Here is a 17,965-nt window from a genome sequence, read left to right on the forward strand (position 1 = left end):
GCTAATCAAATGTAAAATATGTTGTCTGAAACACAAGATAAAAATCCCCCATCTACTTCCGACTTCGCTGCTGTCAGCCGGCATGATGGGAACTATCTTGACTGGGCGGAGCTTGAATATTGAACTTGTAAGTGTTGTCTGCAGTGATATCACAACACTGCAATATGAGGACACGCTCATATGACCGACACCCGTCTCCATCCCTGAGCAACGCACAGGTCAGTAAACATCCTGCTCAGTTTACATGATGCTCCCATGCATTCTTCATCTCTGCTGAGCTGCATATTATTTTTTTTCTACCAAAGCAGCAGTCTCGATCATTCTGTAATGTCGTCCAAAATGCTTCTTCACGGTGATTATTGTACGCCCAGCATTTACAGGAAGCAATTTGTGACCCCTTTTTTTTAATCAATCGTGTGAAGGATGCAAGGCAACATCGTTGCCGTTGAGTCAGAGATTATAAGCAAATCACCACCCAAAGGGGTGTGTAATGCCGTATCAGCTGCCGAAATCGGCTTTTGCAGACATTTAGCTAGAACGCATTCCTATACGTCTTGATATGAACATAGACTTCGGTCACATCTTACCTAAAAAATACAGTTTCTGATCCATTTTAGTAGCATGCGTATTGATGTGCAATAACATTCTACTGCATATTGTTATAGAATATGATATTTGGAAGTGCAAACCTTGGACCACACACTCAGAAGCATCGATTGTAAGCACACACACTTAACTGTATGGGTTGATTGACAACCTGGCTCCATTACTCTGCCCAACTCACTTCCTTATGGGGTCATGTAGCTGCAGGATGAAGTTTTACAATGCATTCTCCCTCCCTCTACCTAGATGTTTGTAAAATCATCAACCCATGTCATATGACCTCCTGTCTTGTGTAGGTGTAACCGGAGCAAAAGGTAGGCATGGGGAATAAAAGGAGGAGGAAGGATGCCAGCTGAGTCCCCCATCCCTCTGCAACCACCGCCCGCATCAGACTAACAGAAGACAGAAATGGCTCAGTCCGTGAGGAGGCCGGAGACTCTCGTAGCCATGGACCACGAGCCCCAGAGGGACAAGACCAGGACCAGCTACTTTGGCAACGTCAAGACCAGGTCAGGCCTCCAAATGCACGGACTACTGGAGAGAAAACAAAGGGAAAAAAAGCTCTAAGCAGACATGTGACCAGTTTGGCTGGCATTTTGCTTCTCAGACTTAAGCGAGCTACAATTCCTTCTTTCAATATTCACATAAGAAGTGTAACATATCAGGATTACCACTAAGCATGTGTGATGCCGACTAGAAAACAAAAAGGAATGCTTTTATAGCACAAATGCACATTTTTGTCAGCCTGTTTCATCCACTGTCACTGATGGAATCCATCAAAAAGCATCATGTGGGTGAGAGCTACAACCGGAATGAGCCATCATGCAGACAGCTCCCACTCCCCTATAAATAACTCTGATCAGACTGTGAACGCTGCTCCATTCAGTCATTCACACTTCAGACACTCGAAACATCCATAAATCCCTCGCGTTGAAGGGGAAATCTTTACATATTTGAGTGTGGATATTCACTCTTGACGTCAAGGAGCAGCATATTTATGTATTTTACAGGCCAACAAATAATTGATGACTTGAGAAAATGAGTTAAACAATCCATTTGTGAGTCAGAACCTGTAGCAGTAACTGTGGATATAATATCAATAAAATAAAATCCATTTAGATGGAAAGATTAAAGTAAAGATTTTGAAGATCAACAAGTAAAGAGCATTTTGGACCACTTGGGAACGATCCAGGTTTAGCAAATGTTATTCATCTATTCAGCTCAATAGGTATAAATCAGATGCTTCACATGCTTTTCAATAGATAGTGCCTGATCAGATGTGACACCATTAAAATAAATCAGAACAGAATATAATAAGTACTTAAAACAACAGAAGATTGAAGTACAACTATAATCAATCTTTAGTTATAGTCATTAATAAAGAAAAGTGAGACATATTTACATACGTTAGTTATCATTTCTTCCTGTGTAAATATAAAAAATCAAATTCATATTCATAAAAATTCACATATATATATAAAATCAATTAATATAATATGGAATTTGTACATTTCTACCTTTAAATACTGTTATGAGCAGTTCATTTATGACATGTCATGTGTTTGCGGAAGTTGTGTAACCTACTTTAATATCGCGTGACATTATCTGATCTCTCTCAGACTGGGCTCCAAACTTCCTCCTGGTGTCTCTCAGCCTCCGCAGTTCGCTAAGCGGCCCTGGGAGGAGCCTGCAGCCAGCAGCCAGCATCAGCACCAACCTGCCGTGGGCCGGCCTCTCAGCCACACCCCCCACATCAGAAACCCCAAACTGCGGCAGTACTACCTGCAAGGTGCGCCTGCATTGTTTGACGTCCCCTGGGCGGCGATCAGGCTGTAACATTAAGTGAACTCCGGCTTGAATTTACATTTTATAATTCGCACACTGAGCAGTTGACAGTTTCACGTCTTTGCATAAAGATTTTCATACAGATTTGAATGCCAGGCATATGAGCACGATGTAGGATATTACTCTGGATAGGAAGTTGTGACGAGACACTCTTGCTCAGGATGACTTGTGTGACAAAATTGTGTTATTTCCCTCACAGGAACTTCATGGGACGTTAACAATACTGCAGTGAAGCAAGAGCAAATGAGTGGAGCATCAGATGACAGCACAAGCAGCAGGGTGAGTCACATGTTTTTGGTTTTTGGACTTTACAAGCTTTTATTGTATCTCATGTGTCCATTGAGGAACACAGCTTTGGGAACAAGTCGGAGGAAAAGGGTGGAAATTGGTAAGTGACGGACAGATTTATGGCCGCGTCGATATATGAATATCAGGATGCTTTTGCGGCCGGTTATCAGTTTCACAATTTATGGTCATGAAATAGTTTGATAAACAGCGTCCAAGGTTCAGAGGTGAGTGTGAGAGCTGGCAGAGACGTTCGCGGACGCCATGGGAAAACAGAGTCTGTTTCAGAGCCTCTACAAGAAATACAGCCGGAGGAGGAATGTACATTCAGGCGTTTATTTCAAGGTATTTGTCTTGTTGGGTTTTTGATTGTGTTTTTTTCTGTCTCTCTGTTATCAAGAGTCTGGAAAATACATTATTGCTTGTAACTATCTGCTCCAGTCGGATTTGTTTGAACTTTGCCTGGAAGATTTTTCTTCTTAATGTCAGTAACCTTTTTACAATTTTAGTAAAACATAACATATACTTCTTATTTTTTGAGCTGGGGAAGCACATATATTGAGTTGTCTATCTATCTATATATGTACAAAAACAAACATGTTGTTTAGGTAAGCACACACACAGCTCCACATGCATGCTCACACCCACACAGAAACACACAGCTTTTCTGTGGTCAGGCACCACTTATCTAATTGAGTTCAGTATGACTTCATTCCCACTGTTTCACCTCTTCAACTCGCCAACTAGAATCTCTTTATTCACAAGTTATCTGGTAAATGTTTGAACTGATTTTAGAGTGGAAGCACAACAAATGGCGGTAGGTATATATATATATATATATTAAAATAGTGGTTAGTAGAACTCTTTGATATTATTTCCTCCTGCACGACTGAAAGATTAGGTGATCAGATTTAAAGCTGTTCTTGTGTTTGTGTTTCAGGGTCTCCCTGGGGACACGGTGTTCAGTGTCTCATCCCAGTTCAGCAGTAACGGTACATCTTCAGCAGAAGAGGGTAAAATGGGTCACCGCCCCTCCCTTTGCCCTTCACATTTACCCCCCTCGTCTGCTGCACTCGTCCCTAGAGAGGTGAGCATCATAATATACACAAGTGTTACGTTTAAACACAAACTCCCCTGCCTGTCCTATGACTGAGTATTCATTTTAATGCCATACATTCTTATATTGTTGCTGTAAACATATGCCTCCAGCCACTCATCCACAACCCTCATGTGTGACCTGGACTTAAGATTTGACTACAAACAAAGAGAGGTGGGGGGGAAATGGTGGCCTGTAGAAAGAGGAAGTAGTCACGCCTGTCACCGGGTTGAATCTATTTCAATGTCAGCGCTATTCTTATCATGGCTTCCATTCTGAAGCAGCTGGTCGTTCCAAAGGGGAAAAACACTTCCACCGGTGAAGGATCATCTCAACCAGACCTGGACTCAAAGGGAGATGCGGAGGCTGATCCAGAGTCTTTGGAAACACTCGCTGCTCAACCTCACCCTCCCTCCCCGGAGGCAGAATATGACAAACTACTGGTAAGGAAATTCTGCAATTTCGAAAGCACTAATTATGCGTTATTTTAAACACGTGGAATTGAAGTGAAGTGAACGTGTTTGAGTCACAGTTTGCTCAAATGGTTTCATTGAAATACCTGTCCAGTGAGGTCAAATGAAGATTACAGAAAAGTAAAAAAAGGAACCTATAAGCCCACACAACTGTTGATGAAATACTTAGGCTACACATTGGAGTATTTTAAAACTGTGGTATTGGTACTTTCACTTAAGTAAAAGATCCGTGTACTTCATCACTAGTGAAGACTAACATAAAGATGAATTTCGGTTGTTGTGGGTTAAATAATATACAGGATTCTTAAAGCAACCAGTCAAAGTGTAACTTCAAAGGCCTCATGCAACGTGCATTTATAAAGAAACCTGAAAGAAAGTGTTTCCAATACTAGTGGCTAAACAGACATCTTATTAGTAAGTTATCAGCTGTGGTGAAGAAAGATGAGCCGAGGAGGTTTTACAATGGATCAAATGAACAGGACAAGTTACCGTGGAAACAAGGTCATCGAAACATTAAAGCACTTCAAAATTTCCAAATTATATAGACAGTGTGTAAGCAGTAATATTCAGAAAAAAACATAATATAGACACAAAAATCACATGAAAGAAATGTGACGTTTCTTTGTCTGGGCTGCAGTTGTATTATTAGCTTGATTTGTATAATTAAAATTTGATCTAGGACTGCAACTCATTTTTATTGTTGATTAATCTGATGATTATTTTCCTGATTAATCGATGAATTGTTTGGTTTATAAAATATCAGGAAATAGTAAAAAAAATGACAATTGCAGGTTCTCAAGTTCACTTATTTAAATATTTGGTTTACTACCATTAAAAAAAACAGCAAATATTTACATTTGTGAAGCTTTTCAAACTGACTGAAATAAAAGATATTAATGACTAATCATTCCAGCTCCTAATTCATCACATTTTTGAATGCTGATACAATATGTGATGCTGACAGGATGTGGAGGCGGTGCCGATGCCCGACGGACAGCTCTGCTTATTGGCTCTGCCACCAGAGTGCTGTCAGGGGGAAGGACCAGAGGCCATGCAGTACCTCAAACTGTTCTGCCGCCACATCACAGACCGTAAGGTGGGTTGGAACAGTCTGTCCGGCCTCGGTTCTCTGCACCCGTTAACGTCTCGAGGGCTCACATCAACACTCTCTGTCTCTGACAGGGTGTGGTCTCAGGTATCTTGCTGGTGACGTCCAACAAGATCTTCTTTGACCCGTGTAAGACGCACGCTCTGGTGAAGGAACACGGCTGTGAGGAATACCTCCTGTCGTGCTCCGTCGACAATCTGGCCTCCGTCGCCTTCTTCTCTGACATCACACGTGTTCACTTCAACACGTCCCAGCAGAGGTCAGCAGTGATTCACTGTTCCTCAAACCACACAGACCCATATTACATGATAAAGTCTTTTTTTTCATAATTTAATTTTATTGATTTCTGTCATCATAGTTAAGTACCAGGAAGTACATCAAAACATCATCAGAATTTCATCAAAATTTCAGCGAATTTAGGGTTACATCTTTTTTTTTACGTTCAATGCTTCCTTCCATACTGATAATTGGTTAGACAGACCCTACCCTACCCTAACCACCCCACACCCCTTAACCCTCCCAGAATTACATGATAAAGTCAATACAATCTTGTAATAAAAAAAAATGTCTTATTAGGAGAAAAGGAAAGAACATTTTCCAGAAGTTGAAAACCAGCAAAAGCCGAGCGGGCAGTTTCCCAAGCCCGGAGGTGGAGTCGGTCCCAGTGCTGACGTCTGGGGCTCCACCAAATGTGTCCCGTTTGGCTCTGAGCCTGACCAAAGAGGTTTCTGGGGAGGAGGGGGAGGCAGAGAGCAGAGACATGGCAGAGGCCGAGTTGGAGCTTGATAGCGGACCTCTGGAGGGGCTCTCGGAGGCGTCCGTAGGCGGCTTGGGAGCGTCTGTCCTGAACAGTGCTGCCACCTTCTGCTGTGGAGGCCAAGAGGCGGCGAGTAAAGTGCAGACGGAGCTGCAGCAGAGTGATGAAATGGGAAAGTCCTCCGTGAAGAGTCAGACTGCAGGTATCCGTCTGAAAGAAGGTTTATTTCCTTTATGTTCATGTTCTTTACTATGAGTCACCCCTTGCTCTCTGTTTACTCTCAGTGCCTCGGAGGTCATCGGGAGCAAATCCTGGAAGTGTGATGTTTGTGCGGCTGCGGGTTCAGCCGCCAGCAGGAAGGAAAAAGGTGGCGGGAGGCTTTCGGCTGGGCTCCAAAACTGTACCCAGGAGGGACGCCTGGCTTGCCCTTTCACAAGAGAGGTACTACAGTAACTAATGGCAGCGTGTACATGGATTTAAAGGGATATTCCAGCAACGTTGACTGGTAGTTACAATGAATTCACAGCTACAGTTACATTTTGGCTTAAGATTTAAAAAACATGATCAATTAACAGAAATGTGCATTTCTATGTATTAAACTACCCCACAAATCAGCTACAACATTAAATTACTGCTTACATGTTGATGCATCATTAATAACAATAATCATATTAATATAATGCTGACAGGCTCCAGTGTACATTTAAGAATACATATTCATTCAAGTAGAATGTCCTAGTTCCTCTGCTGGCCCTGTTGATGCAGCTGCTGTTGTTTGACTTTTCAACACATGAGTGACTGCTTTGTTTCCCCCTGGAGCTCCGACGAGTTGTATGCCTACCTGACACTATGTCGACCTGACTTGTGTATACTGGAGGGAGTGGAGGAGGAGGGGGAGGCAGACCGGGACGAAGAGGAGTTTGTACTCATCGAGGACAGAGACGAAGAAGAAGAAGAGGACGAGGAGGAGGACGAGGAGGTGTTCCGGAGGCACCGCAGCTCCGGCGACGACTGGGAGGTGAGTGGCTTCATTTCAGCCTCACAGCGGAGACGTTTGTTCCTTTGATGCAAATAATGGAAATGAACAGGTGCGTTTGTTTGTGGACGCACCTGCCTCAAGGTGAGTTTCGCCACAGACTGAAACCTTATGACGGCAAAGAAGCCACATGTCGTAGAACAAAGTGGCTTGATTGTTTTTTAATGTATTAGTGTTTTATTGCAGATGGTGTTGATGGAAGAGAGCGGGGACAAGCCGACTCAGCTCATCGGCAGGGACCCGGACGACCTCAGTCATATCGTAGAGGGCAGCCACATTTTGGAGGCTTCCCATGTCAGAGAGGTGGGTCACGCACACATACAGCAGTACACTTCACACACATGCACCAGCTTTTTGTAAATACATCACTAAGCTTGTGTCTTAGTAACTAGCTTGTTTCAAAATAGAGATTTTTTTTATGTTACACTGTTAAAACTGATATTTCTCCTTTAACCCGATTTTTAAACTTTTAACAGGACAGGAATTTTTCAATGACTTGAGTTGGACTTTGAGACTTAAGTAATGTATAAATTGGTTGCTAGGAAACGGCTGCCTATTCAATGAGTTTTAAGTGATATACTGTGAGCTTGGCTGCTGAAACGTTGGTATGACTTTTATTTATTGACTTCCCGTGACTATAATCCATATTACCTGGTATATCCTTCACTCTATAGCTACAGATTCAAAATTAGCGAGAGCGTTTTGTCAGTTGGTTCAGTCAGTTGTTCAGTGAGCTACAGCTGGGAGTTATGAGGTGTGAATATTTAACAGCTCTTCTCTCAGTAATAGTTTTTGTGCTACAACTACACCGAGTTGGATTCATTAGAGCCAGAGTAGAAGAGCATACTGATTGCTGCGTTCATATTCATGTTCCTTCCTTCCTGCCCCTCCTTCCTTCCTGCTTTTAATCTTTTCTCAGTTGTGTAAGGAGCTTCCCCCAAGGACGGTTGGCTATAGCTGGCGGCTGGCTTACAGTACGTCCCGCCACGGTTCCAGCCTCAAGTCCCTCTATAGAAAACTCAGTGCCACGGACTCCCCGGTGCTCATTGTCATCAAGGATGCACTTGATGAGGTAAAACACATTCTACGCTATCTCTGATATCTGACAAAGGTGTCATAAGTACAGACATTGTATATATTCAAGTAGAACTACATGATTCAACTCCTTTACTCAAATAAAAGTTAAAAAACACGCTCTGAAATGCGATATTTCGACTGGCTGCTTTTTCAAGGCTAACAGCATTTCGGGTCATATTAATTAAGAAAAAATAATTCCCCTCAAATGCATTAAAATTAAAGTAACAAGCCTGTTTTGAAAAATAGTAGAAAGTACAGATATTTGTTTTAAAATGTAGGGAGCAAAAATAAATAGTTGTCTAACACACAGTAACAGTAGTAGTAAAAGTATTTGTACTTTTTTACTTCCCACCTCTGAATATCAGTTTTAGATGTCTATTATTATTTTTTAATTGTACTGCTGTCTCTGGTGCCTTTTCTTCGTCAGATATTTGGGGCCTTCCTGTCTCACCCTCTGAGACTCAGTGAGAAGTTCTACGGCACGGGAGAAACTTTCCTCTTCATGTTGCACCCTCGCTTCAAGGTGAGCCACAGCAGTCGTCGCCACAGAGCGTTTGGCCAGTTTTGTAAAATATCCACTAAATATCACAAATTCCACATTTTTGTGTGAGGCCAAAATGCAGAACATCAGAATCCTCTCCAGACTTTTGGTGATGTGCCAGAAAGGCCGCAGTGAAATTGCCACCCGGTCAAGACGCACGTTAATACTTGGACGAATCCCTGACAGTCATTTATCTGCCGTTATAACAGTGTCTGAGATCCGCCCACAAAGACATTTACATTTCAGACGGCTAAAATAGATTCACATCTCACAATTCACTTTTTGAATGGATGATATTTTTTCTGCAGTGCTTCAGATGGACTGGAGAGAACTCCTTTTTTATGAAAGGAGACTTGGACTCCTTTGCCATTGGCGGCGGCAGGTAATGTCTTTTTTTTTTTTTTCCCTCTCAACTGTGTTTTCGATCTATTCAGCATATGTGTAAAAAAAAAGCAAAGAGACATTTCACTAATGTCTTTTCCTTTACTACTCTCCTCTGCAGTGGTCACTTTGGTCTGTGGTTGGATGAGAATCTGTACCTGGGTCGCAGCAGCCCCTGCTACACTTTCAACAACTGTTGCCTCTCTGAAACGGACGACTTCCGAGTCATGGAGCTGGAGGTGTGGACATTCACCTGAAAAGCCCTCCGAGTTTCCCGCTGATTGGCTTTTATCAAGACAGCACTTATCACCGAGCAGCTGCTCATTCATTTCATGGTAATATCCATGTAAAAAAAAAAAAAAATCCTCCACAAACTGTCCACGTGATTAAGTGCTGTGGATTTTACTGAACTGAACTGAAGGAGGCAACTCGATGTCCCGGAGTGGGCTTTTAATGGTGGTTGAATCATTCCTGTGGGTTCAGCAGCAAGACTGTGGACTGAGTAGAGCCGAACTGGATTCTTTTAGTCCTCTCTTTTGAACGGAGTAGGCTACACGTCTCAGAGACTGCACCGTGCTCTTAATGTGAATCAGTAACTTCTTGATATCTCATCATTTATCATGTGAATATGATGCTGCGCCTGTCTTTAGGTAATGCATGTCCCCGCTTTCACAGATCTGTGTTCAGTTATTGCTGGAAGTTTGAAACGCACATTAATCTTCTCACAAACTTCAATGGATCTTAGAGTCTCATTCGTGACTATTCTGAAATCTTTTCATCTCAAAGTGCTGACTCATACACAACTGAAAAAGCTTTGGATTAATGCAATTTTTTCTCCATTCAACTGTATGCGTAACAACGTTCTATGCTCGCACAAAGCCCGATCTACTTACATTGTACAATAGTGTAGATGACTTAATAAAAATCAGCACAAAGTGAATATTTAAACATGGTTTGTATGACTGATTGTTAAAGTGGCAGGCGTTGGCAAAAAGCACACAATTCAGTTTGTACAAAAAAACACAACCTTTTTATTATTACATATTTATGGAAAAAACATGGCACTGGTGATAATCAGATTTCCCCCCAAAAGGCTCCAAACAGTCAGATGTTTCATAGTAAAAACAGAGACTAGGACCTGAATAGGAAACATTTATTTGTGTGTGACTGGAAAAGTTGTTCTGCTATTAAGAAAACATGGTTTTCCTCTTGTTGAGCTAAATACATTTTACACAATATTATGTGCCTCTAAATTCAAGAATCAAACATATAACCATTTGAGTTACATAAATATGACCCTGTACATTTTTTTTTAAAAACATGTTCTTTGGTGCGGTATGCAAAATATTCATAATTTTGGTTTCAAACTAAAAAACAACTGAAATAATAATGTGATGTGCCACAGTTTAGTTCTTTCCTGCTGCTTGTGTCCCCTGAGTCAGAGAGGGGCGTTCCCTCCAGCAGCCTCAGCGATAACATCAGGCGTCGCCCGGCCCGGAGAGAGCTTTCGAGCAACGTCTTCACAAACTGCTGAAACACGACCAGAGGCAACACAGACACCGGCGTCCGTCCCTGGGGAACCTCTGCAGCAGGAAACCACACCCCACAATATTGCACATGCGACACCAGAATATAAATGAAGGAATACAGATTGTTTTGCGTGTGTAATGATGGGCCTCTGTCTATATTTCATATCCACTTTAAATCAGCGGCTACAAAGAACAGAGAGCCAATCTAAATGTGTTTACATATCTGTTACCACTTCGTCTCATTAAAAAATACTATATTGACAGTAACATTAGGCTATATTTCCCTGTGCTCTTTGTCACAAATACTGTATATAAAACGTTTCCGACCAGGGGAGATGCCCAAATAAATAGTAACAAAGAGGACAGAAGGCAAACACATTTTTCAGCTGCCAACACTGATTAGAAAGCTCCTCAACATAGTTGTTAGAGGCTTTTCCTTATCTTGGATCATTACCCAGGAGGAATCATTTCCTCCTGTTAACTCCCCCGTCAGGCTCCATCGCACGCAAATTACGGTGCCAGGTACTCCTTGGCTTTCTCCAGCCCCTCTTTGAGGAAGTTGATGTAGGTGGATGTGGAGGGATCCTCAAACCCGGAGAAGCTGAAGGTTTCTCCTTCCTCCTCTGGTTTCATGGCCGTCTGGTCCAGGAAGAAGTTGGCGTTGATGTGGTGGACCTAAAGCCATACACAGGGGATAGATGGAAGCTTAAATGTAAATGTGCCGAATGTTTTTTGATAAATTGCAGGCTGATAAAGAATGAAATATTTACAATAGTCCCGTTGGGCAGTGCCACCATCATCTCCACAGGAAAGTTGTACTTCTCCAGGTGTAATCGGGCCTTTTCACTCAACACAGGGTTCTGCTCATCAGCCTGTTTAAGAGGGGACAAATTGCAACAGTTTAGGAGTAAAATAATTTTTTTTTTCAGTCAACTCATCACTGGTTGAGTTTCTTGGGGAAATGTGCGACCTGCCCCGACTGCTCACCTGCATGTTCTCCAGCTCTCTGACCAGAGACCAGCTGCTAACGAAGCTCTGGTTGAGCAGGGCCAGGACGGGCGAACTTTCCAGGACTGTCTCCCGGAGAGTTCGCCCCGAACCTGCAGAGGTGTGGAGGGGAGACAGAGGTGTTGGAAAAGGTTCAAAATATGAATTTGAGTGACAGCAATCTTTACCTAAACAGTAGCCACCACAGACTACTACCTACCAGGCTCCCAGATTGTGGAAAACGCTGACTGTATTGTTTTTATAAACCTATTTTAATGTAATTTTGTGGATGTCGCCCATTTTTTAGCCTTTAATTTACATATTTTCAATAACTGTACAATGCCATCAAATCAACTCCATGTTAATGATCTCACCTCAGCAGGACTGGTCGTCTAGTGCTCCCCAAAGCAGAATGGAATGCACCAGTTTATTCTCTGCTTCAGCTCGCTCGAAGGCTTCTGAAAACGGCAGGTAGGGCACCTGGGAGGGAGTATGGTGAGGACAATGTAACGGCTGTGAAACCACCGCATTGGAGCCGGCAATGTTTTGAAAAAAAAAAAAGGCTTCGTGGACAGTGACCTTCATGAAGGGGTAGAGGGTGACCTCCAGGCGTCGGGTGGCTTCTTGCCTACTGAGCTCTGAGGTCCAGTGGATGTCCTCGAAGACGAACTGGATTGGTTCCCCATCCTGACTGTCGAAGATGTTGCCCTCCTGGTCCGTGATGATGGAGGGAGTGGACGGCCCCGTGGACTGCAGCTCTAGCTGTGAACACATTCATAGCTTTTTATTAAAACCTTGACATATTTTTGTGGAATATAAATATAATTTATAGCATTTTTGACACACTGTGATCAGAACAGTAATTCAAAACAGTGACAGGGAACATTTAAAAAGACAGAAATCCAGAAACCAGACATCCAATTGGAGAGAAATTGACCTGAATGAGTTTTAAATTCCCTTAATGACCTTGAACTGAAATCAGGAAGTGCTGGAATATCACATAAATAAAGAAATAGAGATGCAGCTGTACCTGTGGCAGATATCCGATGTCCACCTCCATGTTGCTGCTCTCGCTGGCCCCATACAGCCACTCCATGTCCACATTCAGAGACCTGTCAGACAACAGGATATAATCATGGTAGAGCTACGACATGCTGCGTGCCCAACGGTGACAGTGTGTGTTTTAAGGATTCACCTGTCATTGGGGACGTGGAGGTGAAAGTGACGGACATGAGATGCATCTTTAGAGAGAACGATGTTGCCGGTGAACTTCCCCGGCGTGAACCAGAAGGGAAAGTCCGGAACATCGTTGAGCTGGAATTCTGCGTGAATCCTGCGGAAGTTGAACAAAAACGAGGAGCTGAGTTCGAACCGCAAGTTCAAAACGTACTCTGTCAATAAGTAAATAAGAAAACGTTGGTACAGCATTTAAAACTCAGTCATGATCAAACGTGAGTATGAAGTGTGGATCTAGAAGTTTCTTGTATAAAAAAAAAGCAGCAGAGACTGAGATTTCCCATTTGTATCGCAGTCTGACAACGAATAGCTTTCAAAATGGGTAACAAAGTACTTGAAACTGCATTAGCATGCAATAATAAAGTAATTTTGACAACCAAGTAAAAGGGACTCGTGCCGGGAATGCTAATATTGAATTGAAACCAATGGCTGTCTGCCCCGGAGGACATTCAAATTCATTATATGTTCTGGATAGTAGGCAGCACTAACGTAAAGTACGCATAATGTCACAGTTAACGGCTTAAAGAAGAAAAAAGCACCGTTTATTTCTCCTCCTAAATGACTCCTCACCTGAACACAATGTCATAATAAAAGTCGTTGCTGGCACGAATGCAGGCAACTGCGCCCTGAGGAGCGAAACGGGATTTGATGAAGGGCCGCGGGTGGAACATGCCCAACAAGGAGTGGATGAGAACCTGCGGCAGGATAAGAACAGCGTTAAATTAACAGTCGGACTATGACACGTCGCTAAACGTGAAGGCTTTTAGGGTACCTCTTTGCCCTTCGGTGAGGGAGGGTGGTAACGATTGTTTGGCAGGTACCCAGTGAAGATGTTGAGCTCGCTTGGAATCACCCACCACGTGTCCCCCACTCCCACCTTGTTCTTCGGGGGCAAGAAGGCTCTGAACTGGCTGGCGGAGAAGGAAGAAGACGGCACCGCTGGGCTCTTCCACGAGCGCAGCCCACTCAGTGAGCTGTGAGACACCTGCAAGAGCAGGGGGCAGAAACACAGAGATCAAACATTGACTATCAGTGCATTAACTCCAAGAATCTCAAGTATCCTGCTGTGATGAATAATAACCCTCCTACGGTTTGGTCTCGTCTTACCCCTAGGAAACCATCCTTGCTCTTTGTCATGGAGTCGAGCAGCAGAGGCTGCATTTTGGCCTCCAAGGTCAAAGTCTCTCCATCGGAGTCATGGGTCACTTCCTCCTCAAAATCCACCGGGGGTGTGATTCCTGCGATGAAGAAATAGGGATGTGTGGGGTTGCGTGTGCCGGGTGACACTTTCTTTAGTGAGAGAGGACGAGTCGTTGAATAAATGGAGAAAATGCGAACCTGTGAGCTTCTCAACAATGGGTTTAAACTCCTCCGGACTGAGATAAAGGTCATGGTCGGTATCTAAGGAGGAGAAAAGGAAAAGGCCCTCTGCACCCAGGGTTCGAATGCTCTCTTCCTGTGGGAGGGACACGCGTGTTAGACTGATCCTTAACGCCATTTCTTCAAAACTACAACAGGAGCTATGTGACATATAATCATGATGCGTCTTGTCCCCGGTGTCGGGGCATTCATGCAAGCTCAGCAGTTCGGACTGAATAGAGATCAGCCCAAAGGCCACAGATTCCTCAGACTGATGCGTGCCTACGTGCGCCTGTACAATGGAGGGAGAGGGGGAAGGGGAGGGAAGCACAAGAGCAAACTGGAGACCCTGTGTAGCCAAACAAGCGTGTGTTAACACAAGAGGCTGAGTTTTACCAGCTGTGACACAGATCCACCTCCCCTAATAAACCACCACGGGGTGGGGGGAAACTACACATGTGGCGTCTGGTGTCTGACAAATAATTCCACTCCTTTTTGGGGAGAACAGCACTGAAATATAACATCTAAATGTGTCTCCAGCTGTGTTGCTGTGTCATAGATCCTAAAGTGTGCCTTATGCAAACTTTCCATTAATACAAAAATGCTTCTTACAAATGGCGTTTTCTGAGCATGATATGTGTTTATATTTGTTTCCTTACTATATATATTTTAAGATGTTTAGATCACTGCTAAATTCTAAGGTGTGTTACAGATGTGGATCTCACATGACGCTGGAGGAACTGGGCATCTTGGTAATACTTGATCCCAAAGGCGAGAAGAGGGACAGCGACGACCATAAGGAGCGTCCAGATCACCCTGGAGATCCAGGATCCAGAGCTCGGACGCCGATCCCCATTCTGCCGCGAATTTGTGCTCTCATCCTCCGGGATTGTTTTATCCACGTCTGCGGCCATCCCCGACCTCCAACCACAGCTATTTACACGAAGACATGTTCGTCGGATAACGTCCAAAAAGAAGACGCAACCAGCGGGAATCGTTCGATATAAACTTTCTTCTTAAAGTGACTAGAATCTAGCGACAGTTCTGTTGTGCTGAAGCCGGGAACCGCGCGTCTGTACCGGCCGTTACAAATGCTGGCAACAGCTGTGAAGCGTTAGCTAGCAGCGCAGATTTCTTATTTCCCACATCCAAACTAGAGCCATATGAATGCGGTTAAAAAAGCGTCAAGCGAGGAAGTAAAAGCCAGAATGAAACCGGACAGGTCATGTTGCTAGGCTCAAAAATAAAAGCACCATGCTAGCTAGCCATGGGTAAATTCAGCACTACGTACGCCGTTAACGTCATTTCTCATCCACGAGCTGGCAGCGTCGTCAGATATATGTTTGCGATGTCTCCAGGACGAGGCTTTGGGGAAATATTTGATTTTGTGTTAAACGTCGATGCTCCGGGAAACATCGAAGACTTTATTTTGTAAGTAATAACCGGAAGTTTTAGTTCACACCCTGTCTAGCTTAGCGGAAGTTGCTGGCACAGCCGCATTTAAAGGGGCAGTGTCGCATTGTTCGTCCCAGGAATGTCTGCTAACAAGCTTCAATTATATGCTACTCTGCCAAGCCACACTGTTGTTTTCCGTGGCTGTATATCTACCAGTGGAAGTGAAGGCTCGGTTTCTCCCGGACAACTTATTAGAATTTAACTTCATGTCCACATCGTAGTTTGTTTATGTTCTAATGTTATAGTGACATAGAGAGGACATATGAGCAGAAACAAAGGGCATATCCTACATATGCAATAAAGATGCCCAGCTTGATCCAGGCTGCTGGTGTTGAACCATTACAATGCCAGAAAAATCACTGAAAAAATATCTCCATACGTTTGATGTTGCCTATACCGACATGGACCAATGGGATCCAACTATAAAGTCTTTCACTCTGAGGGTCCCTCCCTTTGGCTTGTGATCCCTTAATATAAAGTCTATGAGTGACCCTTCATTTTAGGCTTATGAGCACAGGGTGGACAGGGGTTGTGTACACAAAAACTGAGGGAGAATCACAGGGGGAAAATATCACATGCCAGAATTTTTTCATTGCTTTATAACATATGGTCTCATCGTGGGACTCTCTCTCGGGTCCTAACCCTCAGTTTGGAAACGCTCCTTTAGCCACACTGCGTGCATAAGAATGCAATCTGCAATCTAAATCCACTCTGTTATAGTTTATTAGCATTCCACACAGTCAATATTTACATAGGTAAATATTGCGTTACATTGTCCTGTATAATATAAGGTGACAGCCAGCAATCTAAAAGCTGCAAAGAATCATGAGACAAATTAAGTGTGTCACAAAAACAACATTAAACAATGCAATCAACATGTGTGACAGGAATAAGATAAGCCTAATCCACTTTGTAAATTATTCTGTTATTGAATTGATCAGTCCTTTGGTTAAATTGGGCAGCCCTCAGTCCATGTCCTCTTCCACATTCTGTGTCTTCACTTCAACTTTTTTTGCAGGGATGTAGGAGCCCATGCCTGCTGCTCTCTCCGCCTCCGCCTGTGTGTAGGGCTCCTCTCTGAGCTGTTTCAACCTGGATGGGGAAAGAAGAGGGAATCTCTGTAGATCACTGGGATACTTGGTCACTGCACAGTTATAGGGTACAGAAATTGGGGAAAAAAATAATAATCAGCCAAGAAATGTGTATAATATAAGAATACATAGTTGAAATATTGCTCCTCACCTTCTTTTATGCACTTTAGTTTTGAAGTGCTCTTTCAAGGATCTCATATCCACAAAATACCTCCTGCAAGACATGAAGTGCCACAGTGTTAAAGGCTATTTGCAACACACCGTTTTATTAGAACCGTTCGGTTAATTAGGTAATCTCAGTGAGAACAAGATCCCTTTTGTGAGAAACGTGAGCACAGCAGAAGAAATAAGAAGGGAGATAAAACACACAACAAAGCAACCAGTGACAGAGAAGCAAACGCATATAAGGTACATAAATAGATTCACTTAATTACTAAAGTACAACTTTTTTATATTGCTTTATAGAAAATATAAATCGAGTAATAGATTACAATGTTTTATTATGGATTAAACTACCCTGCAGCGTATAAAGTGGTATAAATTAGCCCCAAGAACTCTATTCAACCCCACTTTTAAGACCAATGGGGAAACTCACGCGCAGTGCAAACAGTAGTGTTGTGCACATCCCGTCACATCGAGGTCCACCTCCTGATGTAGCAGCTTGGCGGCCGTCTCAGGCTTCATGTCAGAGTGGATCTGGTCCAGGTCTTTAGTCCTCCGCTTCGTTTTCCATGTCTTTGCAATGTGCTTCTTTTTGTCACTCTTGTGGTTTCCCGTTTGTTTGGACTTTCCCATGGTGGATACTAGCAAGCAGAAAACAGAAAAATGCACATATCTGCCAAAGTAGACGTTTCAAACCTACGTTACGTCACCGCATCAGGTCTCGTGGAGTAAAATGTGCGCGCATCCGAAATCCCCAGCTAGATAAAATCAGTGATATAGCAGATTTACCTTCGAAAAGCAAGTTTAGCTTTGCTTACCTTTAACACGCGTGGCAGAGAGTGGTGAATTGTATTTCCGGGTCAAGAAAAGTAAAACAAAATAAAAATAAAACAAAAACGACTATAGGGGGCGCCAAATACCACTATTTGGCAAAGACAAAAATG

At 43.1% G+C, this 17,965-nt stretch overlaps 3 protein-coding genes across 5 annotated transcripts; 1 reads left to right on the forward strand and 2 right to left on the reverse strand.

Moving 5' to 3' along the window:
• The first annotated feature begins 93 nt into the window (after nucleotides 1-93).
• LOC311015443 (oxidation resistance protein 1) lies at nucleotides 94-10,510 on the forward strand. Of its 3 annotated transcripts, none has more exons than XM_084012682.1 (16): nucleotides 94-218; nucleotides 900-1,112; nucleotides 2,223-2,392; nucleotides 2,648-2,727; nucleotides 3,674-3,820; nucleotides 4,111-4,272; nucleotides 5,267-5,398; nucleotides 5,485-5,669; nucleotides 5,987-6,369; nucleotides 6,452-6,608; nucleotides 6,987-7,185; nucleotides 7,390-7,506; nucleotides 8,123-8,275; nucleotides 8,708-8,803; nucleotides 9,130-9,203; nucleotides 9,324-10,510. In XM_084012682.1, exons 2-16 carry the CDS (start codon nucleotides 1,012-1,014, stop codon nucleotides 9,457-9,459), a joined length of 2,292 nt encoding a protein of 763 aa, XP_083868808.1. In that variant the 5' UTR covers nucleotides 94-218; nucleotides 900-1,011; the 3' UTR covers nucleotides 9,460-10,510. The 3 variants fall into 3 exon arrangements, with proteins under 3 accessions (XP_083868808.1, XP_083868809.1, XP_083868810.1); XM_084012683.1 differs by having other exon boundaries at nucleotides 4,114-4,272; XM_084012684.1 differs by lacking the exons at nucleotides 94-218; nucleotides 900-1,112; nucleotides 2,223-2,392; nucleotides 2,648-2,727 and adding an exon at nucleotides 2,930-3,078.
• A 353-nt stretch (nucleotides 10,511-10,863) lies between these two features.
• Nucleotides 10,864-15,468, reverse strand: selenon (selenoprotein N). Its single transcript, XM_084012685.1, has 12 exons — nucleotides 15,039-15,468; nucleotides 14,293-14,410; nucleotides 14,062-14,192; nucleotides 13,727-13,939; nucleotides 13,525-13,649; nucleotides 12,914-13,051; nucleotides 12,749-12,830; nucleotides 12,298-12,480; nucleotides 12,093-12,198; nucleotides 11,719-11,831; nucleotides 11,502-11,603; nucleotides 10,864-11,406 (listed from the first exon to the last, which is right to left on the reverse strand). The coding sequence occupies exons 1-12, from the start codon at nucleotides 15,225-15,227 to the stop codon at nucleotides 11,242-11,244; spliced, it is 1,665 nt and encodes a 554-aa protein (XP_083868811.1). The 5' UTR covers nucleotides 15,228-15,468; the 3' UTR covers nucleotides 10,864-11,241.
• Nucleotides 15,469-16,473: 1,005 nt separating this feature from the next.
• znf593 (zinc finger protein 593) lies at nucleotides 16,474-17,906 on the reverse strand. The gene is made up of 4 exons (XM_084013326.1): nucleotides 17,840-17,906; nucleotides 17,455-17,662; nucleotides 17,011-17,073; nucleotides 16,474-16,860 (listed from the first exon to the last, which is right to left on the reverse strand). Exons 2-4 carry the CDS (start codon nucleotides 17,652-17,654, stop codon nucleotides 16,734-16,736), a joined length of 390 nt encoding a protein of 129 aa, XP_083869452.1. The 5' UTR covers nucleotides 17,655-17,662; nucleotides 17,840-17,906; the 3' UTR covers nucleotides 16,474-16,733.
• Nucleotides 17,907-17,965: the final 59 nt, after the last annotated feature.

Source organism: Eutrigla gurnardus (genome assembly GCF_963514095.1).
Source record: "Eutrigla gurnardus genome assembly, chromosome: 7".
NCBI classification, from domain to species: domain Eukaryota; kingdom Metazoa; phylum Chordata; class Actinopteri; order Perciformes; family Triglidae; genus Eutrigla; species Eutrigla gurnardus.